The sequence below is a fragment of the Drosophila takahashii genome, chromosome 3L (genome assembly GCF_030179915.1).
Source record: "Drosophila takahashii strain IR98-3 E-12201 chromosome 3L, DtakHiC1v2, whole genome shotgun sequence".
In the NCBI taxonomy this organism is placed as follows: domain Eukaryota; kingdom Metazoa; phylum Arthropoda; class Insecta; order Diptera; family Drosophilidae; genus Drosophila; species Drosophila takahashii.
The window spans coordinates 19,565,404-19,593,078 of NC_091680.1; the positions used below are offsets into that span (position 1 = coordinate 19,565,404).

The 27,675-nt window shown below is 38.8% G+C and overlaps 6 protein-coding genes across 6 annotated transcripts; 1 reads left to right on the forward strand and 5 right to left on the reverse strand.

The window, feature by feature from the left end:
- Positions 1 to 78: 78 nt before the first annotated feature.
- Positions 79 to 1,758, reverse strand: Prosbeta2 (Proteasome beta2 subunit). The gene is made up of 3 exons (XM_017139275.3): positions 1,595 to 1,758; positions 1,345 to 1,524; positions 79 to 754 (listed from the first exon to the last, which is right to left on the reverse strand). The coding sequence occupies exons 1-3, from the start codon at positions 1,654 to 1,656 to the stop codon at positions 178 to 180; spliced, it is 819 nt and encodes a 272-aa protein (XP_016994764.1). The 5' UTR covers positions 1,657 to 1,758; the 3' UTR covers positions 79 to 177.
- A 257-nt stretch (positions 1,759 to 2,015) lies between these two features.
- mRpL39 (mitochondrial ribosomal protein L39) lies at positions 2,016 to 4,090 on the forward strand. Its single transcript, XM_017139279.3, has 5 exons — positions 2,016 to 2,152; positions 2,402 to 2,726; positions 2,786 to 2,886; positions 3,295 to 3,737; positions 3,810 to 4,090. The coding sequence occupies exons 1-5, from the start codon at positions 2,080 to 2,082 to the stop codon at positions 3,867 to 3,869; spliced, it is 1,002 nt and encodes a 333-aa protein (XP_016994768.1). The 5' UTR covers positions 2,016 to 2,079; the 3' UTR covers positions 3,870 to 4,090.
- Zip71B (Zinc/iron regulated transporter-related protein 71B) lies at positions 3,861 to 9,505 on the reverse strand. Its single transcript, XM_017139278.3, has 4 exons — positions 9,208 to 9,505; positions 6,913 to 7,198; positions 5,447 to 5,743; positions 3,861 to 5,384 (listed from the first exon to the last, which is right to left on the reverse strand). The coding sequence occupies exons 1-4, from the start codon at positions 9,349 to 9,351 to the stop codon at positions 4,390 to 4,392; spliced, it is 1,722 nt and encodes a 573-aa protein (XP_016994767.2). The 5' UTR covers positions 9,352 to 9,505; the 3' UTR covers positions 3,861 to 4,389.
- A 1,180-nt stretch (positions 9,506 to 10,685) lies between these two features.
- mnd (L-type amino acid transporter minidiscs) lies at positions 10,686 to 20,178 on the reverse strand. The gene is made up of 5 exons (XM_017139271.3): positions 20,088 to 20,178; positions 15,066 to 15,684; positions 12,812 to 13,030; positions 12,146 to 12,741; positions 10,686 to 11,545 (listed from the first exon to the last, which is right to left on the reverse strand). The coding sequence occupies exons 2-5, from the start codon at positions 15,361 to 15,363 to the stop codon at positions 11,159 to 11,161; spliced, it is 1,500 nt and encodes a 499-aa protein (XP_016994760.1). The 5' UTR covers positions 15,364 to 15,684; positions 20,088 to 20,178; the 3' UTR covers positions 10,686 to 11,158.
- A 749-nt stretch (positions 20,179 to 20,927) lies between these two features.
- LOC108055778 (angio-associated migratory cell protein) lies at positions 20,928 to 23,166 on the reverse strand. The gene is made up of 3 exons (XM_017139273.3): positions 22,226 to 23,166; positions 21,425 to 21,632; positions 20,928 to 21,203 (listed from the first exon to the last, which is right to left on the reverse strand). Exons 1-3 carry the CDS (start codon positions 23,085 to 23,087, stop codon positions 20,990 to 20,992), a joined length of 1,284 nt encoding a protein of 427 aa, XP_016994762.1. The 5' UTR covers positions 23,088 to 23,166; the 3' UTR covers positions 20,928 to 20,989.
- A 552-nt stretch (positions 23,167 to 23,718) lies between these two features.
- On the reverse strand, positions 23,719 to 26,759 carry LOC108055770 (putative leucine-rich repeat-containing protein DDB_G0290503). The gene is made up of 2 exons (XM_017139264.3): positions 26,619 to 26,759; positions 23,719 to 26,131 (listed from the first exon to the last, which is right to left on the reverse strand). Exons 1-2 carry the CDS (start codon positions 26,667 to 26,669, stop codon positions 23,852 to 23,854), a joined length of 2,331 nt encoding a protein of 776 aa, XP_016994753.2. The 5' UTR covers positions 26,670 to 26,759; the 3' UTR covers positions 23,719 to 23,851.
- Between the last annotated feature and the right edge of the window lie 916 nt (positions 26,760 to 27,675).

Below are 27,675 nucleotides of genomic sequence, written 5' to 3' on the forward strand. Positions count from 1 at the left end.
GTGTTCGTTAATGACCAAAGCATCGTCCATCTAGGAGTATCGCTAGTCTAATAAAATACCCCAAAATAAAACATAAACTTGAGTTGAAGCGTGGCTTCCTTTATTGAACCACTCCAAGTAGATCCAGCCAAAGCTCTAAGATAATAAATGTACGAAAAGGTAGAAAAGGGAATCACTTTAAGAAGTCTCCATTGGCACCACCTGGACGCGTTCGGTGATGAGCAGATCCTTGACGGTGGTGTGCAGCACGGATGAGGTTCCCTTCTTGAAGCGGTAGTCCAACTGGCGTTCGCCCTTCTTGTTGGCCAGCTCGTAGTTGCGCAGATACTCGACGCTGCCCTTGCGGATCACACACAAATCGACATTGGACCCTGAGCCCAGATCGTTGAAAATTCCAGAGGCGATGGCATCGCGTACCAGCTTCTTGCCTTCCTCCTCGGACATGTCGGGCTTCCAGCGACTCTCGAACACGGTCATGGCGGCCAGGGAACCCGAACCCATGGTGGCATATGGCAATTTATCCGAGCTGCCGTGTGGGTGAATGGAGTAGATGTGTGGTCCGGTCTTATCCACTCCACCGAGCACCAAGGCGGCACTGATGTGACCCTGGTAGCGGAAGAGCATCTGCTTCAGCATCGTGTTGGCGGCCACCACACGCACCTCGCGCTCAGTTTGCAGGCGATGCAGCTCCAGCTGGGAGGAGATCAGATCCGTGGTCATCTCGGTGTCCGCAGCAGTTCCAGCTCCACAGCAGCTGGAGAGAGAAGATTTTTAATAAGTATGTAATAAGAATTGAAACATTCAAAGGAAATGTACAAAGGGGATTCACAATTAAAAAAAAAAGATTACAGAAATAAGGTCGCCTGACGTTATTAAATTAAGTATACGAGTAAAGCCTGTCGAGAATATTCAGGAAGATATCGGATCGGATAAAAGAAAGAGCTCATATTTAATTGGAATTGAAACTTTCAAAGGAAATGTACAAAAGGGATTCACAATTTTCAAAAAAATAAAAGATTACAAAGATAAGGTCACCTGACGTTATTAAATTAAAGGCCGTTTTGCTCGTCCGCTTGTTAAATTTAAAGTGGGGTTAAAACCTTGAAATCGTATGGGAAATCAGAGTTTAAAGTTTCCTTTAATTTAAAAGTAATTTATAAGTATTTTTTGTACTTGTAGCGTGAGGAAGAAATAAAACCAAAAAACAAATCTCTTAGATGGATAATTGGTTTGACTATTCTTATCATATGGAAACCAATAAGGAGCAGTAACAAATGCATCTCATTTGTAATAGGGTATATGATTAGTGAAATCAGATCACATATTTATCATCTGTGTACTCACTATATGTTCTTGGCCAGGTAATGGATCTTGGCGCAGTTCTTGTCCGAGACGATGGGTCCCTCGGTGGCACGCGTATCGGCGCCCAGGATAACGCCATCCTTGAAGATAATGCCAACGATGGTGGTGCCGGTTTTGGTGGTGGTCGGTGGCTTGAAGCCCCCCTTCAAGAGAGTCGCATTGCTAAAAGCAAATAATGGCAAGTTGTTAAAAGCCGCTCGAGGATTTCTGGAGAACCAGGAAGGAGTCTTACCGCTTGCAGTTATCGAAATTGAAGCCAGGACGTGGCAGATCGCGTGCATTATCCAAATCCATTGTTTGTTCTCTTTATTTCCACTAAATTCACGAGAATAACTTAAGTTTTATTTCTGCCGAGCGGAATGACAAACAAAATTGTTGAAGGCGTGATAGAGCTGGGACTAACATCGATAGTATCGATTGGTTTGTGGGCCAGTCACCATCGATTATTCACGGCAGTCGCGATAGTATCGACTGAAAAAGGTTTCATTTTAATTACATTTATTATTCTAGTTTGATTATTATTTTCTTTGAGTGGCTTTTCTATCTAAAAATAAAATTATTATTTTAATTGGAATATGAATTTCAATAATTATTCTTCGTATGCAACAGGTGTTTCAGAAAGCCCCATACGAAAATATCGATACTTTGATTTTGTTTTGCCAGCCCTAGTTTCGTCTTTGTATATCGCATCCCTGGAACGTATTTTGGTAATTTACCATGTCTGCGGCCACAAAATTACATAAAACGAGCTGGTGCGCCCTGCGGCAGCTGCAACAGTACAGAACTAAGGGTAAGTATAACTAATTAAGAGCCCTTTTATTGACCAAAGATCGAAGAAACCGTTTACATAATGCCGGTTGTCATTCATGTTCAGCGGAGCTCCAGTGCCAGAGATGTCATGTTCGGCGGTGTCTCGGCAAAAAAATAGCTAGATTTGGATATCGATCTGGATATTTTTTGGATATAATATTCAAGTTTCAAAAAAAAAAATTTGAAATACATTTTAGTATCACAACTAACTTAAAATCTTCTATTACAGCCAGCTTCAGCCCCAGTTCAGCTTCGTTGGCCAAGCGAAACGATCTCTTTAACCAGGAGCAGCGTCGTCAACGGGATGCAGTGGGCCGCATCGATAAGATCGAGGTGCGCTATCTGGGACTTCCCGAAGATGTCACCCTGGTGATGAACAGCCACATCTCCACGCCCTTCAATTGCGCCCAGCACCTGAGTGAGGGACACTGCAAGCGATCGGCACTGGCCCTGATCGACGGCAGTGTACCCTGGGATATGCACAGACCCCTGCAGGAGTCCTGCACCCTGCAGCTGCTCAATTTCCATGTCTCCGAGCCGCACGTGGTTAACAAGTGGGTGTGCGACTGTGTTTACTATATGAATTGTTCTAATTTGAGTTCCTTTCTTGCAGAGCCTTCTGGCGCACTTGCAGCTTTATGCTGGGAGCCGCCTTGAACCGGGCCTTTAAACCGGAGGCCAATCTTCAGCTGCACAGCTTCCCAGGACCCAACAGTAAGTTAAAACATTCATCCATTAACTAGATATAAACCAGAAAAATGGAAAGGTAAATAAATATTCCAATATCCTTGCCAAAAGTAATTATTAATTAATTTTCAATTAATTAATTTAATTTCAAACAAATATCGGAATAAAATATCCATTAACTGGATATAAACCAGAAAAAATTAAAAGTATAGAAATATTCCAAATCCCTATCAAAAATAATTTTATTGAACTAGTTATATTAAATTTAATTGCATAAATTCTATAAGTTTAATAATCAGATTAGGGAAACTAAGATTAAATCGAAATTCATTTAATTTCAAACAAATATCAGATTAAAACAAAAAAGGAAAAAAAAACGATTTATTTATTTTCATATATATTTCCTAATTACATTTTTATCTTTTTCCCTTCCAGTCAAATCGGGCAGCTTTGTGCACGACATTGTGCTGCAGACCAAGGACTGGCAGCCCTCGAAGGAGGAGATGCGCGCTATCTCGGCAGAGATGGTCAAATTAGCTGCACAGGATCTGCGCATCGAGCGTCTGGACGTTCAGCAGGATCTTGCCCAGGAGATGTTTAAAGACTCCAAGTACAAGAGCGAGCAACTGCCCAGCATTGCACAGCAAACCCAAGGAAGAGTTACCTTATATCGCCTGGGTGACCACATCGACATCTCACGCGGTCCAATGGTGGCATCTACTAGCTTCCTGGGCAAATGCACCATCTCGGCTGCCCACAAAGTGGCAGAGGAAGGCCCAGCTGGTGCCTTCTATCGCATTCAAGGTGTAGCCCTGCCCTCGGGCTTCCAGCTGAACCATGTGGCATACGGTGTACTGGAGGAGCGTTCCAAAAAACCTGTGAGTATTCTCTTTTGCTTTTCAAATCTGTAAAGTCTGATTGTTTTAAATAAATTTGTTTTTCTTTTTTAGAGCCCCGCACGTCTGCCCAATGAACCCTTCGAGGAACAACAACAACTGCAGTTATCTTAAAACGTTCTTTAATATTTAAAGCTATACGATAAGTGTTAACAGGTAAATCATTAAAGAGCGTCCTCCTTTGTTACAAAAACATAACCGTCTTTAAAAAGTATGTATATACTAACAAAGTTTGAATTCTGTACAATTTCTATTTCTTAATTTATCTTATGGAATGAAATTCTGGAAAGCTCATAGTATTTTAAAATAACAAATGAATATTCTATGGAACACTTCTGGTCACTTTTAAAGATTAAAAACTTCTCGTGCTAGGAAAATTCTTTTTGAGCGAAAACAGTTCATTTTTTGAATTGGCTCTTAGAAAACCTTTGACATATTTCAGATTTCTATAACACTAAGAAATGTTCTGTTTAAATCATGCATACATTTAGCTGACAACAGACTTTTACATTTGGTAACGATTTCAACATTTAGTAAAGGCAGAGAATCGGAGATTCGAAAGAAACAGGCTTAGGCTACTATCTACAATAAGAAAAAGAAATCAACATATCTGTTTGAGATTCAGAGGTCTTTTTTAAAAGCTCTTGAACAGACCCTCCAAATCGTGCTCATTCAGGGCAATAGCCAGCATTATCAGTCCACCCAAGAGGATACCAAGAATTTGTATGATAATACCCTTTGGATCTTTGGCCATCTCCGGATTGTGGGCCACACTCATCGTGGGCACCAGATCGGCAAAGGCGATGTACAGGAAGGAACCAGCGGTGGCTGCATAAATCCATTGCGTCATATTATCACCGATTCCGGCAACAAAAAGGCCAACAGACATGCCCACAAAGCTAAGAACGGAGCTTACAATGTTCATGTAGACGGCTCTTCGCATGGAGACACCGGTTTGCAGGAGCAGAGCGAAGTCCCCCAGCTCGTGGGGCAACTCATGGCAGAGGACAGCGAAAGCGGTGGCAAACCCAGTGACCGGATCACTGGCAAAAGCTGCACCGATGGCCAGGCCATCGGTAAGATTGTGCAGACCATCACCGATGATTACCATAAAGGCCACTGGAGTGAGTGGACGATCCGGTGTCTTCTCGTCTAACTTGGCCTCCTGTAGCATTACATTGAGTTCTCGAGGAGCTGGAAGATCCAGAGTATCCTGCGGAACTGGCTTCTCCATGTGACTGTGACTGTGGCCGTGACTGTGACCATGTCCGTGGCTATGTCCATGACCTGTTTTGCCTCCCTTTAGCAAGGGAATTAGATTCTCCAACATGTACATGAAAAGAGCCGCCAAGAAGGAGCAGCCACAAATCAGGGCAGCCTCATTGCTATGTTTGTGATCCGATTCCAAGGGATTTATACCAGTCACCTCCTCCTCATGCTTCTCTTCCTTAAACAGAGCGTGGGGGAGCAAGTGCATCAGGGCATCACCGGCTAAAGTGCCCACGGCAATAGCCACTAGGAACTTGAGGATTTCTTGGTACGCAGCTGTCTTCATCAGAGGAACCAGAAGAATTCCCAGCAAACCACAAGCAGAGAGAATCAGCATGGTGACGCTGGCATAGATCCAAGCTAAATAAAGTTGTGTAAGTTACCTTGTTAATGAAAAATATAAAATAATTTCAAACACCTACCGTTCCAAATCTTTTGATTCTTCTCGTTAAGATTCTCTGGTCGAGGTGCTTTTTGCTTGCAAACTCCATTATCGATTTGAGCCAATAAAGCTGGACAGAGTTTCATAAAGGCTCGCGGTGTAATCCTCACCGAGTTGATGAACTCGTTATATTCCTCCTCTGAGTTGTGAATCGTATCTGTTGAACCGACGCCATCCTTTTTGATCAACTTGTGGTAGGCAATGTTTTTGTGGAGATCATTGTGGTCCACGAGCAAGGAAAGCAGTGACTTTGGGGACAAACAGTTTGCAACAGGGTCTGAAAGTAGTGGAAATAGATATACGATATATTATGATAGGATTTCTAAAACATTTCAGAATTTTGTAAAGCTCTTCTACATGACTAACTAACTAATGTTTATTTCATAGCTCCTATAACTTTCTGGACAGCACCTGTTAGTTCTATTATAAGACTTTTGAGTGCTTTATTTATTAAGTTAGCTATGGGGAATTTTCCCTTTTTTTCCCTTAGAAATCATGTTTACTTCTCAACCTTTGTTGCTATTTTTCTATGGAAATAACAATTACATTTCTCCGATTCCGACACGTTGCTTTCTCATCCGTTGATTGTTATCCAATTCGCATGTGCGAACCTGCCATTAATTCAGTCGGTTGTTTAGTGTTAAACTCTATATGGGACAACGTTGTAATGATTGTGTGCACTTCAATTAACTGTAAAGCCCAACCAACAAAAATAACAAACGAACCGATTGCGGCCTGTTTGTTTCTCGTTCTGTAGCTGTATCTGTATCTGTTTCAATTGTTGTTTTGTTTTGGATTTCCGCATCTATAATGCGTCCGTTTATCGTGTTATCGCCCTGTTTTCGTCACCTGCTGACAATGATCTTTCCTACCTGCTGATTTACGGCTACATTTACGGCCCAAAAGGAGAGAGATATTCGTATCTGATTTTTCATACGCATATATCTGATAATTTATGCGGCAAGGTTGCGATCACAGAGGGAACTTCCTATCAACCAAATGAGATGGGAGGATGGGATGGCATAATTGAATTGATGATAGACCGCAGTCGCCGGTCGCCTTGCACTTGGAAATCGGCCAATTGATGGAAAGAGTCGAGGCCCGGCTTCATCTATTTATACTTCCATTCCGATGCGACATTCTCCCGGCCTCAATTTGTATTGTGCCACAGGTAGTGCTTTATTGCATTTGCTTTTTATAATTGCCCGTCAAGTGAGCTTTAATCCATGTATTTATCATTCTTTTGGATTCCTTGGATCCCGGCTAAATGTGAGAAAATCTAGCCTACTGTTTATGGCTTTGTTTGTCTGTCTTATCGTATCTTGGGTATTATCAGTCATAGTTGATGGTCGGCAAACACTACGGCTAGAAGTGGAGTGCGAAATCCCTGACTATAAAGATTGCCATGGGGCATTTCTAAATTAAATATTGCGGGGCTACACTCACCAGAGCTCTCCCTTGGGTGCCGATGCTTGGGGTCGTGAATTTCCAGGAATTCCGGAACTTCAGGGCCTTTCTCTGGCTTTGAGAGATTACTGGATGGCGTAGAGATTTCCACCTCCAGAGTTTCCTCATCGGTGGCATTAACTCGTGTCGGCTCGAAATAATTTGTGACGTTTGTGGTGTGGGTAATCTCGTTGGAGTATCCTTGGGGTCGATGCTGATCGATGGTGTGCGAGGGATCGAATTGGATTTGACCCAGGTTCAAGCTGAACATCAAATGCTCAAGACCCTGGAAAGTTATAAAATAAATTTTTCATAATTAAAGGCATGTTTTAAATGATACTATTGATGAATCTAACGATTATCTTAAGTTAAAGGGGTTCAAAAAAATATAAGAAATTCTTAGTTATTCTAAACTGTTTAGATTTTGTAGAAGAGTTTTATAAATATTAAACTTTTGATTTCAGGAAATTATCAAAATTTATTGAAAAGCAGGTGGCATTAACTTTATTTTGTTGTTATCTATCTAGACATTTTAATGATAAGAACCTTGATTTTTATATTTGTATTATTATGGACAAATTATTTTCTTTTAAAGATAAGAAACTATTTGATAAAATGTAGTAATAATATTAGTTTAAGAACTTTTGTCAAGATAATTGGCATTAAATGGCCTACACTTATCTATGTACAAAGTTTGGGAAAGTGTGGTGATTCATAAAGGTTTTAGAAAGGTGTGATATTCTACACAACTGTTCATATTTCAGCACTACTTGCAACCTTGAACTTTTTAAGGCCATATATTTATGTTAAGCACAAACAATTGAGCTTGAAATTTCTGGAGACATCCCCACTTAAACAACTGCCAGCTGTTTCGATACAATGACCGGCCTAAAATCTTTTTCAAAATATTGCTTTACATACTTTTCCGCCCATAATTCGCACTAGATATTTTCCGCTGATTTGTCAAAGCATTATCTATCACGGATAATTACTTGATTTACTTGTCAACGTGCCAGGCAATTATATTTACATCTGAATTCATTTGCTTATTGTTATTTCTCTTGTCTGGTGCATTTTTGCTGTCGGAAAAGTGGGTGGAGATCTCGGGGGAAGGGGATTTCCACCTAATTGCTTTGACAGCGAACTGTCGCCGGGGATTGGGGCGTGTGTCAGGTGTATGATGAGTGGCTCCAAAGAATTCCTTAACCAAGATCAGGATTGCGGAATTAGCATATCAACAAACATTAGGCGAACACGCGCTGGCTTCAAAAAAACTATTTATTATGGAGCTCAAGCAGCCACCAAATGGCAATTTTACTTTCATTCAGCGAAAATTTGCTTGTGTGCCAAGTATACTATGTAATCGAAATTGGAATATTAGAATGATAATAGAATATGAGGTGGGTGGTGGGTGGCCAGGGGGTGGGGACCTCTAATGTTAGTATGCCGAGTGCGTAAAAAGTAAAAACATTTTAGTAACGTGCCATTTAAATGGACAGAGCGTATTGCGTAGCCTATACGCATGAGTAATGTCAATTGGCTCGGATTGTATGGAATCGGACTGTCTGTCCATAACTTTGGAGTCCATAAGCATAACGATCGCATTGCGAAAGTAATAGGTGAGGGGGCTTTCTTATATACTATATTTCGTCAGCTGTGCCGGCCTGTCATCCTCATTAGGAGAAACCGTCTTATCGTTCTAATCTCCTAATCTCTGTCTTATATAGTGGATAATGTAGATGGAGATGGAGGATGTTGTGGGCCGGAGGCGGTGCCACGACACTCGTGTTGATGCTCAAGTCTCGAACTATATATCACACTGTGTGTTGTTCGTTTGTCTGGATTTTGATTAAATTTATGATAATGCTCGCAATAAAGTCTACGTTTCGGATCATACATACTACGTTCCAAACGAGACGAGTGCCCCCTGTGTTATAAAATTGCTTCGCGTATATAAAGATTACAACCTTTTAAGAGCGACGACGCGTTTATAACTGTTGAGAGTGTTTTTGTTTGCCTGTTTGTCAACTTGGTCAGAACAGAATTGTTTCACTTTCACAATCCCCAAATATTTGATGAGGTCTAATTTTTATAAACCTCGTTTCCCCCCAACTCTCTTTGTTTTTGTTGCTGTCCCAAAAATACAAAAAAAAGACACAAACTCACTAATTTTTTGCCATAACATTAACCGCAAAAGCTTTGTCCGTGTCCGACTTTGTTTACCCGTGTTTACCTGGGCTCAAATTACTCTTGTGTGTGTTTACAAGGCTAGTTCGATGGGTTATTGGCTATTACCTCAAAGTTGATTGTCCCGCCGTTGCCGTATTTTTGGAATATCTGGGCCAAATAGCGATTATATTCCGTGGAACTCTGCACAGTTTCGAAAAATATCGAGACCAGGCATAGGATGGTTAAAACCAGTACATGCTTTTTGGCCATCTTAATCAACTGAACACTAAAGTGGTATATGGTTTTTACTTATATCGAACTCGCACTCTACTGGACGCTCGTCATTTCACGGGTCTTCACCGGGATTTTCTCGAGTTTTCACAGACGCGTGCGATCCGTAACGCTGCGGCCAACTACCGATCCCGCTCAACGGTCTTTTGAAATGACAGTTGCGCCCACGCAACGTTTTTATACGACTTTCGGCGAGAGGCGGGTTCTCCTTTCTCCCTCTCTCATGGGGGGTTTCTCATCACTCTGCGCACTCGCTACAAACTTAACTGCCATTCGGGTTAAGCTTTGGAAAAGCTTTCGCTGGGCCTTTAAATTCGACGGGCAAAAAAAGTTTAAATCGGTTAGCCGTTAGGAAATCCTACTTAACAAGTGTACTATTAGTTGCTTCTAGTTTAAATATATTTTACATTTTTATACCCGTTACTCGTAGAGTAAAAGGGTATACTAGATTCGTGCAAAAGTATGTAACAGCTAGAAGGAAGCGTTTCCGACCCCATAAAGTATATATATTCTTGATCAGGGTAACTAGCCGAGTCGATCTAGCCATGTCCGTCTGTCCGTCTGTCCGTCTGTCCGTCTGTCCGTCTGTCCGTCTGTCCGTCTGTATGAACGCTGAGATCTCAGAAACTACAAAAGCTAGAAGGTTGAGATTTCCCACACATATTCTTTGGCTTCCTACGCAGCGCAAGTTTATTTTAGCCGAGCGCCACGCCCCCTCTAACGCCCACAATCGCCCACTAACGATTTTAAAATGGGTCCTGCGCCCACATCTTTAAAGATTTCCGAGAAGTATAAATGCAATTTTGTTGTGTATATTTATACCTATCGAAATGTAGAAGACATTTTTCAAATCGGACCATTCATTAAAAAGTTATACGCTTTATAAATTGTCAACATATATCTATCTCCCTCGCACTCCCTTTAGCTGAGTTACGATTATTAGTCGGGACACCAACCCGACACAGCGTTCGCACTCCCTTTAGCTGAGTGACGGGTATTAGATAGTCGGGACACCAACCCGACTATAGCGTTCTCTCTTGTTTTCTTTTAAAAACCAAAAGATTTCTTGCCGGTAAAAAATTATATTGAATCTCTAGAAGGCGGTATTTGTCTTTTAAAAATATGAAAGAACATCTATTTGTTCCATATGAAAATGCCAATTCCAAGTTGTGGATTGTCATAAAATTGTAATATTTAGTACACGAATTTGCTCTTCACGGTGCTTTTAATTTCTTGGTATTTATGTAGGTTAGTTTCTTTATTACTTACTATTGAGGTTTGTCTGAAATATCTTAGTAAAAATACTCATGAAATTTTCTAGATTTATATTGTTTATTATTAACTTTCTTATACAAAACAAATTCGATTTTTACATTTCGCAAAAGTTGCTTCAATAATAATTATAACTTACTAAATAAGCTCCTAATTACTTGTATAATATGTAAAAATTGGTTCGCATTTTGTATAGTAGACATGTTTTTCGTGTCTCAACTTTCTGCTTTTGACGAGGAACTCATTTTTGGGGTGAAATATACAGTAGTAATAAAATTAGCAAATATTCATAATAATAAATTGAGCAGGGACTTCCCTACCAGAATGCATTTGAGTTATTTACAATAACACTTTTGTAATGTTGTGCGTAGGTTTCCAAAATTTCGCGTTGCTAACCTATCTTACTGGCAAATTGAGACTTAGGCTAACTACAAGATATTTCCTTCGATAGTTGCGTTGATCGATACATTCACAAAAGGCACTCCCTCCACTCCAATCGTAGAGTCCTGCGTTCCTAGTCAAACTTCTCCTGGTTGGGCATACAGATGAAGAACTTGGAGCACCACAGGTTTATGGTCTGCGAGGTGTCCGCCAGCCACTTGACCGGATTGTGAATTGTCAGATAGTAGACGGGGACGCCAGACAGGATGATGATCGTCCCTACTCCCACCACGAAGGGCTCCTGCGCGCACGATGAGATGACCAGGAACAGGCAGACGATCAGGTAGATGATGGGCAGCACTAAACTGACTTTGATGGGTCGCTCCGTTTTGGGTTGGGTGTAACGCATCCACAGCAGTCCGGACACCGAGATCAGTGTGAACAGCGCCTCCACATAGCTAACGTAGTTGATCAGCACATAGATGTCATTGATGAACAGCAGTAGCAAGGTGAGAACGCCCTGGAAAATTGAAACAGAGATATTACAAAATTAATGGATAAGAATTAATCAAGTTTCTATATGATACCATACATAAATGCAATGTTTATAAAAATATTTCAATTCTTAAGTAGAGGAATTTGAAGAATTATTGAGTTGTCGAGTTTATAGTTTGTTTTTTTTTTTTTTTTAATGGAAATCGACAATCTCATTATTTACTTAGCGCCCTGCGTAAATCATTCAATTTTTGCTTTATCATAGTATGCCATGAAATTTCTGATTTGTTTAATTCAATTCTAGTGAAATAAATTGAATTGAATTCATTTCAAATTGAATGAATGAATGAATACTATTTATGCATATTTTGAATTTGCCAGATTTTTTTTTGTGCTTTCTTTTAAGAACAAAAAGAAATTGTCGTTTAAATTATTTCGGAATTCATGCCATTCATTCATTCAATCCTATTAAACTTTAAATTCAAATTCATTGAATTCTATTAAACTAAAAACTCTAATTAATTCATTTATTTAAAACAAAAAATTCAAAATAATTCATTGAATCCATTCATGCAGGACTCTATTATATACCTCCTGGGAATATTTTATCAGGTTTTTAGCTCACCAGGAATATTAGGGATGGCACAGGCGTCAGGCAATAGACGTTGATCAGCGAAATGGCTGCCGGCAGGTGACCATTCCTAGCACCTACGAAGAACAGTCGCGAGGAGGCGAAGATCGCTCCGTTCAATGAGCCAAAAGTAGCGCATGCCACGGCGAAAGGCATAATCCAGGACAAACAGCCGAGCATCTTGTCACCAAAAGTGACCGCCACTGCGTCCGACGATAGAATCTCGTCCGGCGAGAGCACCGAAAAGTATGCAATGTTCGTGATTGTGTAGATGATCGTGACCACCGGCATAGAGATGCAAATGGCCTTGGGAAGATTTTGGTAGGGATCCTTCAGCTCCTCGGTGACGAAGTTTAGATAGTTCCAGCCGGAGTACGAAAAGAGGCCACTATAAAAGGCCAAAGCTATGTAGCCGGGCGTGTGAAAGCCTCCGGAGAAGGGTTTCTCCCAGTACTCCGTGTTTCCTTTGAACAACCACCAGACTCCGGCGCCGACGATCACCAGGAGGGCCAGCACCTTGGTGCCCGTAAAGATGTCCGTCACACGTGTAACCCACTTCACGTTGTAGCAATTGATAAGCGTCAGCACACCTAGGGTTAAAGATCAGGCAATTAGTCAATACCGCAGTTCCACAACTGATTAGCTATCAGCGCATCTTACATATCATGGCAGCCGCCAGCAGCTGAACCGCTCCGATGGGCGCTTCGCAGGAGGGCCAGAAAGGTTTCAGCAGATATTGGGCAAAGGTTAGCGCCGTGATGGCATTGCCCGTGGGCACCAAAATCAGCAGGGCCACCCACAGATAAAGGAACGCGGGCAGAGGGCCAAATGCAGCCCCTATATAAGCGTAATCTCCTCCCGATTTGGGTATCATCGTGCCTGCAAAAAGGAAATCAGTCATTAGTAATTGAACACAATTTGCTTGCCATCAAAACAAGACTATCTTTTAACAATGTTTCTGTTTTTAATTTACTTAAGATTGACCCGGTCAAAAATATTTGCTTTGCATTTAAAGAGTAATCTTTTAGGAATATCTTGCCCCAGAACGTGCAAACATTGGCGAACTGATAAGAATGACATAGTTCCCCTAATGCTTAGATGCATAGAAGTATTTGCCTATCTAACGAGGGTTGTTCAAACAATTAGACATAATTTTGAAAAAAATGAGTAGCATTTGTTAACTACTTAATGTGCCAATAATTCTTTGTCTAACATTTATCATATCACTTAACATTTATCATATCAGCTTACCGGAGTTGCAGTAATTGGTGCTAATTTAAGGGAGGCAGCTAGTTTAGCTATTCATCTAAGTGATCTTTTTGACGAATAAGTTAATATTTAATCATTTAACTTTGTAAAAAGGTTTAAGATACTAACTTTAAGACTTCAGTCAATTAAACTCTAAAATTTCGATTGTTTGATCGTAGCTTCGAACATATTGATCAATTCCTATTAATACCTTTTGACATTCTTAGACTAAAATAAACCTTGAAAATTATGTTAATTTGTGTTTGCCAACAAATTTATGGTAATAAGTGTCTGCCAGGTTTATTGTTAAAAAAAACGTGTTCTCAATGACTAAGAATACTTTACAAAAGATGACGTAAAAAAGAGAAAAGTTAAGTCGACTCCTTGGTTCTCTTAAATTTGTTAGATCTTTTGGGGTTCGTTAAAGGTTTCTAAGAGAGTAAAAATAAAAGCTCTCAATCGTTTGCAGATCTTAGGACGGTCGATGAATGTATGTTTTTGTATATGTGTACTTTGAGAAAAAGGGGTTGCGAATTTTGATTTAACCCCAGACGTTCTTGCCCTGAAAAACCAAGTCGCAAAAGCCTGTGTCCTAATCATTGAACAAATTTCTTGAAAGTTTTTACACATTTTATAGTTTACCAAGTATAATAAATTGGAGGAACCAAGTGATTACTATATTAAGAGATAAGAGTTCTATTCGTTGATAATTGAAAGGTTGTCTGGCCCGTTTTAGGGACAGTTCGCATCTCTTCTTCGATTTTGTTGGGGGACCCATTGAAGAGGTCATCTTGATGGGACCGAGCTAATTTCCATGCCTTTAATGTGTCTCCATGGTAATTGGTTGGAGTAGCTAATCTCAACAGATTCTCACAACGGGAGAGCTAACTCAAAGGTCATAATAATTTTCCAGTTTTTGTTTGTCTCTTGGATCTGAAGAGTTTTTAATTGGAACTACGCAAACTGTTCCTGTTCTCCTTACAATGTTTTAATTCAGAAGGCTAGCTATTTATAGAATTTCCAAGTACCAGATGTCGCTTATAAGTTTTATGTACTCACATATATTGTACAGTTTGTGGGTACTTGAACTTAAAAAGAGAGATCCCTGAAGTCAAATTATAATGAATGAAGGTTCTTAAATCTTAAGGAGCTTTGGTTTTTATAAAGGATGTTTACTGTATATTTTGGACAAAAGACTTTTTGGTAAAAATACATATTTCATTTTACTTCTTCCACTGTTTTATGCATAAAACCATGGTTAAGAATTTTTAAGTAGCAGTATTTTTTTTTTTTACAATTTCATATTTTTTCCATTTAAACTTTAATGATTTTTTCACTGTGCAAAACAAGTACCAGATTTCTAGATAATCTCTTGCCTTAACCTCTTTAGCAGATTTCCCTGACTCAAGCATTCTCGGCGCGAAGAGCACTTGCTCCAGTTAGTCGATTGTGCTGTGCTTGCCACAGGTGCTTGTCTTACACCTATGTAAACAACTCCCCCACCTATGTCAATGGAATGCCATATGCTGACCCCATGAAGTGCTGTCATCAGCGGGAAGCAATAACTGCCAGCGCCGCAGAACATTGTTGTTTGACTGGGCGTGGGCTTATTATCGAATTGGAAGGCGACAAACCAAAAATTCCCCATCCATGGCTCATTACTCACCCAATTCCGCATAGCATAGGGCTCCCACCATGCTGAGCACTCCGCTGAGGACCCAGACGATGAGGGACTGGCCGATGGAGCCGGAGAACCTGAGCACTCCCTTGGGACTCACGAAGATGCCGGATCCCACGATGACGCCCACGATGATGGCCACTCCGTCCAGCAGGCCGATCTGTTTCTTCAGCTTCACCCCGGAACCCTGACTCCCGCTGTCCGCCGTGGAATTATTGGGTTCCGCCGGAGGAACCTCGAACACCTGGCGGGGTATCAGCGAATCGCTGGCCTGAACGCGCGCCATTTTTAAATATTTTTAGGTTTGCTTTACGGGTTGTTCTTAAAACCCTTTGGGTTTTCTACTGTTTAGGGTACTTTTTCGATTTTTTGGTTTGGTTGGGTTATATGTCCACTAGTCCATTGCTTTTATCGGGGTTTTCTTGTACTTTTCTCCGGTTTTCTTCTTTATCAGCACACTGTGCCAGCGTGGAGCTTCGAATACAGTTCAGTTCGTTTCAGTCCACATGGTTTTCTGTGTTGTTTTCCGATTTCAGTTCTGTTTTGTTCGGCGCTTCACTTATTTCACTGCTCTTCAGTACACAAACACACACATTTGTCGCAGGGGCTGTATATTCAGAACCGATAAGGTATATTATAACACACGTGGGTCTATTATACTCTTTTCGAATCGAATGGGTTGGGTGGTTTGTTCAGGAAACCGAAAAACGTGTCGCCTGTCTGTGGGTTTGTTTTAAAAAAGCGACCAAAAAATCTACAAAATACCGGATGGACCGAACCGTACCGCTCGCCGCACGCTCTGAGTTCAAACTAAGTTTGGAATATAATTTTACCCCCCTTTATGAGCGCTGCCTGTCGCTCTGCCGGCAACGCTGCCGGTTCAACTTGGGCTTTGCATTCGCCTGGTTTTTATTATTTTTTATTTAGGTAGCCACGGCACAGCTGCCGCTCTCTCGCGCTCTTTTGGGCCATAAACATCTTACCTGTTACCTGTAAAAGGCGCTCGCACTTTCCACGGAAACATCCGCCGGCCGCTTTGGCAAAACGCATGATGCAAGACCCCCAAACATTTCGCTAGACAAGAAGTTGGAGTGCCAAAAATAAAGCACGTGTAGCCGCCTAAGAGAAACTCCCCGGCATAATATCTCTTAAGTTTCATTTCTCTTCCGTCTTAGTCATTGACCCTTCGTGTTACCCATAAACGGAACGAGGACTTTTGGCCGTAATCTTCTAGCCACTTTGTTGTCAGTCATTCAAACACTGGGTATGTGATGTGCCAAAAGCTATTTGCCCACTGATTTGTAGAGATCTTTAATTGTAGCTGATTTAACGGCTTTGTGGGGCAAGTATTGCAAGTGAAACTTGCCGCGAACTATTAATGCAATGTGACGAGGTGATCTTCAAAAGTCACCATAAATAAAGACTTTGAAAATGAAATACTAAATTTTGTTTAAAAATAAATTTTCAACAAATACATAATTAAAGCAAACAAATAAAAAAAATATTTCAAATGACAAAAACTACAGTCCAAGTTCCATAATTTAAATTTCTATCTGCCAGCGTAAAAAATGTACTTATTTGTATTTTTTTAAATTAAATTATTTTTTTTTAAATAAAGTTTTAGTTTTTTCTTATAAAAACTTTGTTTTTAATTTAAATAAAAAACCACTAAATAAGAAGTAAATTTGTTTGAAAGTTCCATAATTTAAATTTCTATCTGCCAGCGTAAAAAATTTAATTATTCGTATTGTTTTTTAATTAAATTATTTTTTTTTAAATAAAGTTTTAGTTCTTTTTTATAAAAACTTTGTTTTTAATTTAAATAGAAAGAAATAAAGTAAATATTATAATATTATTATTATTTTTTTTTTATTATTTCAAAGATACAGTTGCGAAAAAAATAATAGCACCACTTCGTCACAGGTTCTTAATATTAAAGAAATATGTGGAAAACGGGGATTTTTATATAAGAAGTGTTTTTTATTATCTTGATTAGTATTCCACCTATTTAAAAAAATTGATACGGATATCGAAAATATTGTCTACATATAATTTTTTCAGATTTTAAGAAAAAAAGTCAAAAAAAGGCCGAAAAAAATAATAGCACCACTTGCGTTTTCTTTAAATAAAACGTTACGGTGCGCTAATATTCTTGTGTATAAAGGATATATTTTATGAGATTAGACTAAAACTAACTTCTCCTGATATCCAGACATCAAATTGATTACCATTTGGCAATACAAGGACATGTGGAAAATTTTCCAAGTCGGAAAAGAAAAATATTCAAAAAAGAAACATATTGGATAAAAAACGGTCATGAAAACCGGTTGGATTAGTTAGGTTTTGGATCATCTTCATTAAAAATGGCATAAACTTTGAAGGATAACACAGAAAAACCGAGTCCTGGCCCATTTTTCCTTCAAAAATGTTATATCACAAAGCACAAAGAATCTTATCAGGGCCAAAACTAAACTAAAACACGTGCTTAAAATAATAGCGTATATTTTAATAGTTGGATAATGTTTCAATAAACAAATTTATAAAACATGCACTTAAAAAAAAAAATCCTATCCGAAATGCGAAACACATTTACAAGGGCATATGGCTCGTCAAAAAAACTTACAAATGAATGCCCGCAAACTTATAAGATTATGTGAAGGCCAAGTTAAATTGGGTAAGAAGAAATCCTTTTTATAAGTCATGTGTCTTCTAAACACCTAAATTGACCAAAAACATGGTACCAAAACATCCATTTATTGAGCATGGACCTAGTATTAACATTGGCTTGTTTTTCCTTCTTGAAGTAAGATCAATACGGATGAATACATCGTTCATGAATCATCCTATGATGTAAATAGTAATACGGTAGTAATTCGTAGCTTAAACTGAATACAAAATACTTCTTAAATGAATCTTTGACTAATAAAATCCGGCCAGGATCACGGTCAGGATAGCAAAAAAAGAGTTCGAAAGTACTCAGTCAGCAATATACAGTGACTTGTGTACTCGCTTGACCATAACACAACCAAAAATCTTCGAGTTTTTTTTTAAAGACAGTTTATACAGTTAATCTAAAATGTCTTAAATCATATCCGAACAAAATTTGAAAATATATCATGACTTTTGGGCCCCAATTCCTTTATAGGTAGGGTCCTGACTTGTTTAATCGATAGTAAGTCATTATATCCAAAAATCGCAAAAGACATTTACACTTTAAACTTAGATTTACTTGTTAGCTACCGCCAACTAAAGATTAAGTTACCCATTTGTCATTTTTCTACCTTTTATTCTATTTTTGGAGAAGTGGTGCTATTATTTTTTTCGTACGTTTTTCCAGTTTTGCATAGATTTTCTTAAATAAGTCCAGAAACCTTTTATAAAGCTAACATTTTTTTTCATATTCAAATTATGTTTAGTCTTACTATTTAAAACCCGTTTTGAAAAGTTAAAAAAGTTAAAAAATGTGAGTAGGGTGACTAGTTAAAATTTTTTCGTGTTAGTGGTGCTATTATTTTTTTCACAGCTGTACATTTATATTAAAAAAAAGAGATCGAATATTAGCAAAGTCGTATAACATTTAGAAAGTGTCTCCTAGGCAATGACTACTGTATGCGTTGCTGATTTCCGGTAAAATTTAAATTTCGAATAGGAAGCGGATGATAAGAAGACGTACTTTGGCTAATCTAATACGGTTCATAAAACTACTATGACATATCAGTGAATCAAATGTCAATTAATTTTACAGCCCTATGTACTGGGATTTATGAGATTATATAACCGCAGCTGAAGAGATTTACGGATTTACCACTGAGGTGTAACACGGCACCATATAAAATAGGGCTTCTTTTGTTGCTCATTTGACAAAGATTACTCCAATAGATTCGGCGGTCTTTTATGTGCTTTTATACTCATTAATGTGAGGCATTTTACGCCGAATCGAGAGGCTTTTGTTAAACACTTGAGTGGATTATCATGAAATGTGCTTTCATGGGGCAGGGGAACATCGCCAGGCGCGTGCATTTGACATTTCAAACTGTGATAATTCAATTGTGAATCGTGAACCTTTAGTACCCGACTGACTATATGGATTAGCCACCCATCTCCACCTCCCCGCCCGCCTGCACCCGCCATAAAAAATACTACAAATAATAAACAAAACAAGTGTAGCGCCTCCACACATTTTAGTAGCTCAGCTCGCGGGATCGGATCATTTTGGGTCCGTGGAGCTCCTCTGGTAATCTAATTGTAAAAGACACACACAGGGCGCTGGTGGTTTGCCGGTGTGGTGGTGTCTCCATAGCCGCAATTACAGTGGTTTCGGTGGATCAGTTCGGGCCCCCGTTCGCGGTTGATTAACTGTGATTCCGTGTGACTTTTATTGTCGCCTCGTAGCTGCGGGATATCAGCTTTAATACCATTTCGGAGGGTATTTTAGTTCTAGGATGAAGTTTGTAAATTATTCCTATACATTTACTAAAGGGGAGTTTTGTAATATCCTGTTTTATATTCAGAAAAGATAGTTACTTGGTAGTTATAGGTTTTATCACGGTAAGGTTTTATTTTATTTAATTAGTTTATTATTTATTAAGTACCCGCAGACCTAATAATTTATAGGAAATAGGGTTCTTTTAGATCCAGACAACATTTTTGAATTAATAGATCCCTTTATTTCTAGGGTATTCCAATCTTCGAACTCAGAGTTAACCCTTCCTTTCTTGTTATTTTTTTAACTTTGCCGCGCCACACATAATGTATTCGCTTTAGAAGGAGAAATATGATGGATCACTTCCATATGCAATTTTCGTTAATATTTCGGTGTCGCTTCCATCACATCATGCCACGAGTCATGAGTTTTCATGATCACCATTCATAGGGTAATGTAAATGTACTTAAATTGCGTATGAACATTGTGCACTTTTATTTTTAGATGAGGAAAACGAGTAATTTTCAACTGGAATATATTCAATTCACTGCTTGCTTTTTAGATTTATTTTTTATATTTGCACGTACTATGAATCCCTAGGATATTATGTTTTAACACGCTCTAACTTTGTATCCTTTGGAGGGAGAACCGTAACCCATTCGCACTGATAATCCGAAACAGACTGAGTGCGAAATTTCCATCTGCGGGTCGCTCTTCCGAAAAAGCTTTAATAAAATAATACGACAAAAAGATAAATAAATATGTAAATCCGAAAAATTCTTTTTTTTTTCGACACAATTGTTTGTTATTGTGTATGTGGGTGTCGGAGGTGAACGACAACCGACAAACAAAAACATAAACAAGTGTTTGTCTCTTTGGAAAGGCGCCCAGTACGCATGGTCCACAATTTCTAAGAGAACTAGGGATTAAAGAGAGGTATCTGCAGTTGCATTTATAATGCACTTGCTTCTCACATACACAAGCGGTCGAAATAATAGAACTAGTTTTCTTATAAAAAAATATTCTATCCAAATTCATAATTTTCTTAAGTATAGTTAGCAACATCAGGAATATATTCCAGTCCTTGGAATTTAAAAAAATAACAAATACTAATTTATAATTAACATTTACTAATGATACAAAGATAGCAACTAAGTAAGAAGTTTATTTGTTTGACTTCATCCCAGTTGGCTATTAAGATATTAAAATATTTTAAACAAATTTGCATGTTTTTATCGTATGGCAAGCCACAAACATCCAACTTATCTTGCTGTGCTATCAAGATATCCCGAACTGTTCTCGGCATTGTTTGTTCTATCTTTAGTCAGCTTTTGCCTCTCTCCAGTATTTTCTATATATATAGGACAAGTGAAACAGGACCGCCCATGGGTTCATTGCTCCTGGCTGCCGAGTTGAACAAATAAGCGTAATTTTTTATATGTATTTACTATTTACATATACAGCACGGTACAACATTTTTAAATTCTAACTAATCGCCCAGCGCCGGCACTTTAAATATCTTGGCCGTATTGTCTTCGGAAACAGTCAGCAGTAGATTTTCCTGCGCCTTGTAGACAAACTCGTAGATGTGATAAAAGTGTCCCGTCAGCGTGAATTTTAGCGATCCCGTGCGAGCGTCAAATGCATTTAGATTTCCCTGCGAAGTGGCCGCCAGTATTGTGTTTTCGTTCAGCCATTTGATCCTGGAATAATTAAGGAAAATTAGTAAGGTGTCTAAGTAGCTTAGCTAACATTTTTAGATTGACATTATTCGGTCTTTGGTTTGGGTAATTATAGGTTACAATACTAGCCGGAAAAATCTTTTTCGTATTTTTACATGTAGTTATTAATTGAAAAACGTAAATTAATTGAAAACATAAATAAAATACCACATATATCTCAGGTTATTTTAGGCGTTCCTTACCTTATGACACCATCGTTAGGCACAGGGTTCTCGCATATCGTTCGCAGCGAGGATTTGGCATAATCCCAGATGGAAATTCGGCCGTCCAGTGATCCGCAGGCAAAAAGCTTGAGATCCGCCGAAGCAGGAGCAAAGGCCAGGCACTCAATGCCGTGTTCCGACTGAATTGTGCTAACCGGTCCGTTGTTGGTGCAAAACAGCATTTTGCCTAAAAGGAAACATATATATTAGCATGATTAAAGTTTCTAAATGGTTATCAGGGTTATCCCTAAATTTTCACAGAATAAAATCAGTATAAGAAATATGGAATATCCAACCGCGTCAAGCTTTAAAAAAAATTCCAAATAAATTGGCATTAATTGGGTATGTATTTTTATCAGGGACCGTAATCATTATAAGTGAAAAAATAAAAATGACCATTTAATAATTATTTGTAAATTATTAAATTTAAATCTCTCTAAAATTCCGTACAGAACGACTGCAATCACACTTTAAGTGATATTTTAAGCGAAATAATATCGCTCACAAAATAATCATTATTTCTGAGCGATATTTTTTTTCGCTTACAAATAATCATTAAATGGTAATTTTTATTTTTTACTAAAAAAAAAAATACATTTTTTTGGTCCCTGACTTTTATCATTTACAAAGGTTTTTAATCGGAGTTTAGGTTGTTTTTTGAGTACTGGTCAAAATATTTTAACAATTTATGGAGCAATAAATCATATTATGACAACGCGAGTATCCGTATCTTTCTTTTCTATGATCTATTTCGATTTCCCTTCTATAAGGACCTCTCACCTGACGCCTCAGCGCAAACGTAGAAGGGCGACTCCCTCTCGCAGGCCACCACTGCGTGTGTGATCTCGCCGAAGCCCATGGGATGCTGTTCGTTGACCTCCATGAGCACCTGGCAGCTCTTCAGATCCCACAGCTTCACGGATCCGTTCATGTAGGCGGTGAACAGCTTCTTGCCGTCGCCACTGAGTTCTCCGGATTCGCAGCGCGACGACTGACCCGGCAGGATCTTGCAATCTCCGCTGGGAATGCGCCACACAAAGACCTCGCCGCTGTCGCTGCCCGCCAGCAGGATGTGCGCAGCCCTATGCCAGAAGAGCCAGGACATGTCGCTCATGGAGTACTCCCAAATCTTCGCCAGAATTGGTCGCTCCTCGCGCTGTTCGCTGACCTTGAAGGCGAACAGTTCGCCGGACAGGTCGCCGGTGGCCAAGTAGACGCCGTCGTGGCTGAAGTGCGTTTCCGTGACGGTGTCCTTGTGGTCGGCGATCTCGTAGAGCACCTCCGCCGTGCTGGTGTCCCAAACGTAGGCGCGGTCGTCCTCGCTGCCCGTCACCGCCCAATTGTAGGCGGGATGCAGGCTGCAGGCGAAGACGGGAGCCGTGTGCTCCTTGAACGTGACCGCCGCCTCGTCCCTGATGTTGGCTATCCGCTCCCGGTCGCGCAGCTCCTCCTCATCCTCCTCCTCGTCGTCATCGTCTCCGCCACCGGCCATCGCCAGTCGCGCCTCCAGCTGCTCCAAAGTCACCTCCTCCAGGTCGTCGTCGTCCTCGTCGAGCGGCTGCTCCTCCAGCTCAATTATCTCCTGCAGCTCGTCCTCGCCATCGTCGAAGTCCGGCCGGTGCGGCGGCGTGTTGTCCCGCATCCTTGCTCCTTTGTGGTCCAAAAACGTGAAATTTGGCTAAAAACAACAATTCACAGCGTCACACGTGCTAGTAGCAGTGCTGCCAACCCCGGTGGTCATAAAATAGCTAGAAAAGCCTGTGAAAGTAGCTAGAAATAGCTAGACAATGTCTCCGCTCTGTTAGGTTGGTGTATTGGCTAACAGCCGTTAACGTAACGTAAATAAGCATATAACGTAACGTTTAAAAAATAAATAATTTAAAAGTTGGCATTAAAAAAAAGTTTTTATATTGCGTTAATTTTTGATTTAATATAAAAATTGTGCAATTAAATTTTAAAATGTTATTAAATTCATTTTAATGGGTAATCTTTTGAATATATTTGTAAACAAATCATCTTACAGAGAATAATTTAAAAATTAATGCCAGTCACTTTTAAATGTTTTTATTAAATTCATTTTAATGTGTAATCTTTTAAATATATTAGTAAACAAATCATCTTACAGAGAATAATTTAAAAATTATTGCCAGTAATACTGTAGATAGTTTAATTTAAAAAGTTCCACAGCTACCTGTTAAAGTTAACGTAATATTTCTATTTTATTAATATTTTACATTTATTTGTTAATTTATATTTTCAAGATTTATAATGTAGATAGTTTAATTTAAAATGTTTCACAGCTGCCTGTTTTTTATTTAATCTAATTTTATTTTATTTAATTAATATTTTACATTTGTTAATTTATATCTTCGAGATAGATCAGTTTTTAGCTAACTAAAGATATCTTTAGCCTGCTTTTTTTTTAGGCTTTTGCCTTCTTGGCTTGACTTTCCTTGCACTTGGAGTGCGTTTATACTCGACCGCCAGTTTAGATTTGACAGCCTTTACCCTCCCAATCAGTTTGTCCACGGAATCGAGATCCCCAAAGTCGCATTCAGCATCGCAAATGTCGGCCCTGTGCTCAGTATTTTCCGCCGCCTCGTCCAGGTCCTTTAATTGCTGTTGCAAGGAATCGATGCGTTGCAAAAGTTCCTTCTCGTAGCTCTCGATTTGTTTTTGATACTCCAGGGCTTCAGCCTCAACTTTTCTCAGTTTCTCGTCGTATTCCGTTGGAGTTTTCATCGTTGCAGCTAATTTAGCCAGGCGATCGTCAATTAGATCCTGTTCCCTTTTCATCTCTTCCCTGAAAAGATTTATATTTTTTAATTGTTCTTCAACTTTTCTATCTAGTTTCTCCTTTTCAATTTCGAATTTTAATTGGGTGTATTGCAGTTGCCTGTCCAATTTGTTGATGCCATTTTCTGTTAAGTTATCTAAATCTCTTTCTAGTTGGTTGATTTCCAGTTGTAGAGAACTTGGCTTAGTGTTGCGATAGATAAAAACGCTTTTTAAAATTGGTTTTGGGTCATATTTTTCAAGATCTTTTTGCTTATCTTGCAATTCTTTAATGCGCTCTTTGTCAATATTATCTTGTAACTCATGATAGGCGATAGTATCTTTTCTATCCTTATTAATTTTTTCCAAACTCGTATTTATTCTTATAGAATCATTTGAGCAAAATCTTACCGAACTGGAATTTTTAGATTCCAAATCCTCGCTTGTCTGGGTTCTACCAAGAGTTCTTTTAATTGTCGTTCTAATAATTGTAATATTATATAATACCGACGGACTTTTTTTGACCATTTCGTCGGCTGCCTCTACAGATTTCTTAAGTTTTGGCCAATCAACGGAATTTATCGAGCTCAAATTATTGATTTTATGTTCCAAGTTGGACATATTTAAATGTAGATTCTTAATAAGCGTGTCCTTGTGACGACATTCTTTTCCGTATAAGGAATTCAGCTTCTGTATGCTTTCGTTTTCCAGGTTTAGAAGACTTTCAGCATCTGAGAGTGTTTGATTCGTTTTTGCTAGACTTTCTTTTAAGGGTTCTATTAGTTTTGTTAATTCTTCCAGGGAATCTTTGACCTCCACGTCTGTTAATATTTTTTCAATATTCTTAATCTTTTCTTTACCGTCGTTACAACAAGTATTCTTATTATTTTTATTTCCAAGAGAACTTTCTAGTTGACGAATATCCTTTAGTTGACTTAAAAGAATATCTTGCAAGTTTTTCGCCTTTTCCAGAAGTGGCTGAAAATTCAAGCTTGGTTTCTGCGAGTTTATATTTTCGAGATTATCTAAAAAATTATTTTTATAATTGTTTAGCTCAATTAAAATGTTGGGGCAACATTTTCCCGTAGAGTAATTAGCACCACTTCCTTGAACATTTTTCACATTGAAGTCCTCTAATCTAGTTTTAAGTCTGGAAAGATCTGAATTTAAATCAGTGTACTCGGGCTTTTCAGTAGATTCTTTGCCCTGCAGATTCTGGAGAATATCTATGCCATCGTTTATGATCTCCAAGCGATCTCTGATTGAATCATAGGGACAGCAATTTTTAATGGCTAGCTTTTCAAGCTGTTTTAAAATTTCCGAAATTCTGTTCATATTTCTATCTAACTTCCGAGTTCCGTCAATCTCGCTAAAAATAAATTGGCCAAATGTGCCATTTTCATTGCAGTATTTCAGTTCTTCCCTTTCATTGAAATTTCTTTCAGTGCTTTCTTCCTCGGTTTCAGTTGGCTCTGTTGATTCGTTGGGAACATCGGTTCTATTGCACCAACCTTGCCATTTTCCGAATGCCATTTTGATATTCCGACCCTTGTTGGTCGTCTCGATCACCATGAAAAGGTTTTGGATTAGGAACCTGTCGTCAATATACCTCTGCCATTTGGCGGCAATTTCCCAAAACTGTTGTTCGCCATACGCCGAAAGTCCCTTTGGCACGCAATGCGCCTTTCTATATTCAGCTTTATCCTCATCTTGTACCTCGTTTTCACCGGGTAATGGCTCCTTTACATCGCCGTAGTCGGGCTCCTTGTCCCAGACGTTGCGACAAACCCTTATTAGCTTCACACAAAGCTCGTACTTCTCGATATTTCCGTGAAAAATTTGAAAGGCAATATCGCTTTGCTTCTGAGCTGTCACCAGAACCAGGTAAAGAAGCACAAGTTCAAAGCGAATCTGCATTAGAAATAGGTCAGTTATTTAAAAAACAGTTATAAATTGATAGGGATTAGAGCAGATTTATTTATTAGATTTATTTAAGAAATTGCATAGAACAAAAAAAATCATTCTTAGCAAGCCATTAGATATAGTTTTATTTATTTTTAGTTTTTATCCAAACGTAATACTAATAGTTTTATTTAGTATTCTAAATATTTAACAATTATTTAACGAACTGTGTAATATAATAAAGATATTAAAATTTGAACACAGAATATTGGGTTTTTCAATTTTTCCTCGCTTTAGAAGTAAAATTATTCAGAATTTAGTGCTTCCTCAAAGACATTTCTTTAGTAAGTTATAGAAATCTATGGCTCATTGTATAAGTAAAATTAAAAAAGTACACAATTATAATTGTTAATCATTTTCGGTTATATTTTGTGAGTTGCCTTGGGGATGATTGCTTTTCAGAATTCCTTCTTTTTTTGGAGGGTTGGCTATTTACCATGACTTGACTGCTAACTTGGCTGCTTGATTTACATCTGATTGCTTTCATTCTTTGGGACCCATTGAAGTCTACCCCAACTCCACCTGGGCAACCTTTTCTAATTCAATTCGAAATGGCCCGGGTGCGGAGGGACCTGTCTATTGTTACCCTCTTCTAGGGTCCGGTGCATTTATTTTTGTTTAGGTGCATTTCGGTTTCGATTCCCACGGTTTCTTCCGTACGTGTCCTGCGCGTGAGGAGCGCACGCATAACGTACGTTCCCATGATTTTATAAGGAGGGTTCTCAAAAGGAGTCACAGAAAAAAGGAAATGATTAGGGGAAGCAATTCTAGCAATCCTCCTACCTGCGTCGTAATTGTAGAGGTTTTTATTGATAAGGCCTAGAGTAAACATTAACAGGAAAAAGATTTATGCCAAATAGGGTAGATATGATACTCTTTCTTTCTTTGTCTATAGATTTTACTTGCTTATATTTTATTTCTCTTTTTATTTAAATTTTTCAGACTGAGGAATTAAATAAAATGTACACAAAAATAGTAATAATAAAAGACTTAAAAAAAGAATTATGAGGAATACTATTTTAAAAATCTAAAAATCATTATAATCGGAATATGTACGGACTCGCTTCGTAATAATTTGTTATATCAAAATGTGTAGTATTTGGTTTCATATCTCTCATTTTTATACCCGTTACTCGTAGAGTAAAAGGGTATACTACATTCGTGCAAAAGTATGTAACAGCTAGAAGGAAGCGTTTCCGACCCCATAAAGTATATATATTCTTGATCAGGGTCACTAGCCGAGTCGATCTAGACACGTCCGTCTGTCCGTCTGTCTGTCTGTCCGTCTGTATGAACGCTGAGATCTCAGAAACTACAAAAGCTAGAAGGTTGAGATTTCCCACACATATTCTTTGGCTTCCTACGCAGCGCAAGTTTATTTTAGCCGAGCGCCACGCCCCCTCTAACGCCCACAATCGCCCACTAACGATTTTAAAACGGGTCCTGCGCCCACATCTTTAAAGATTTCCGAGAAGTATAAATGCAATTTTGTT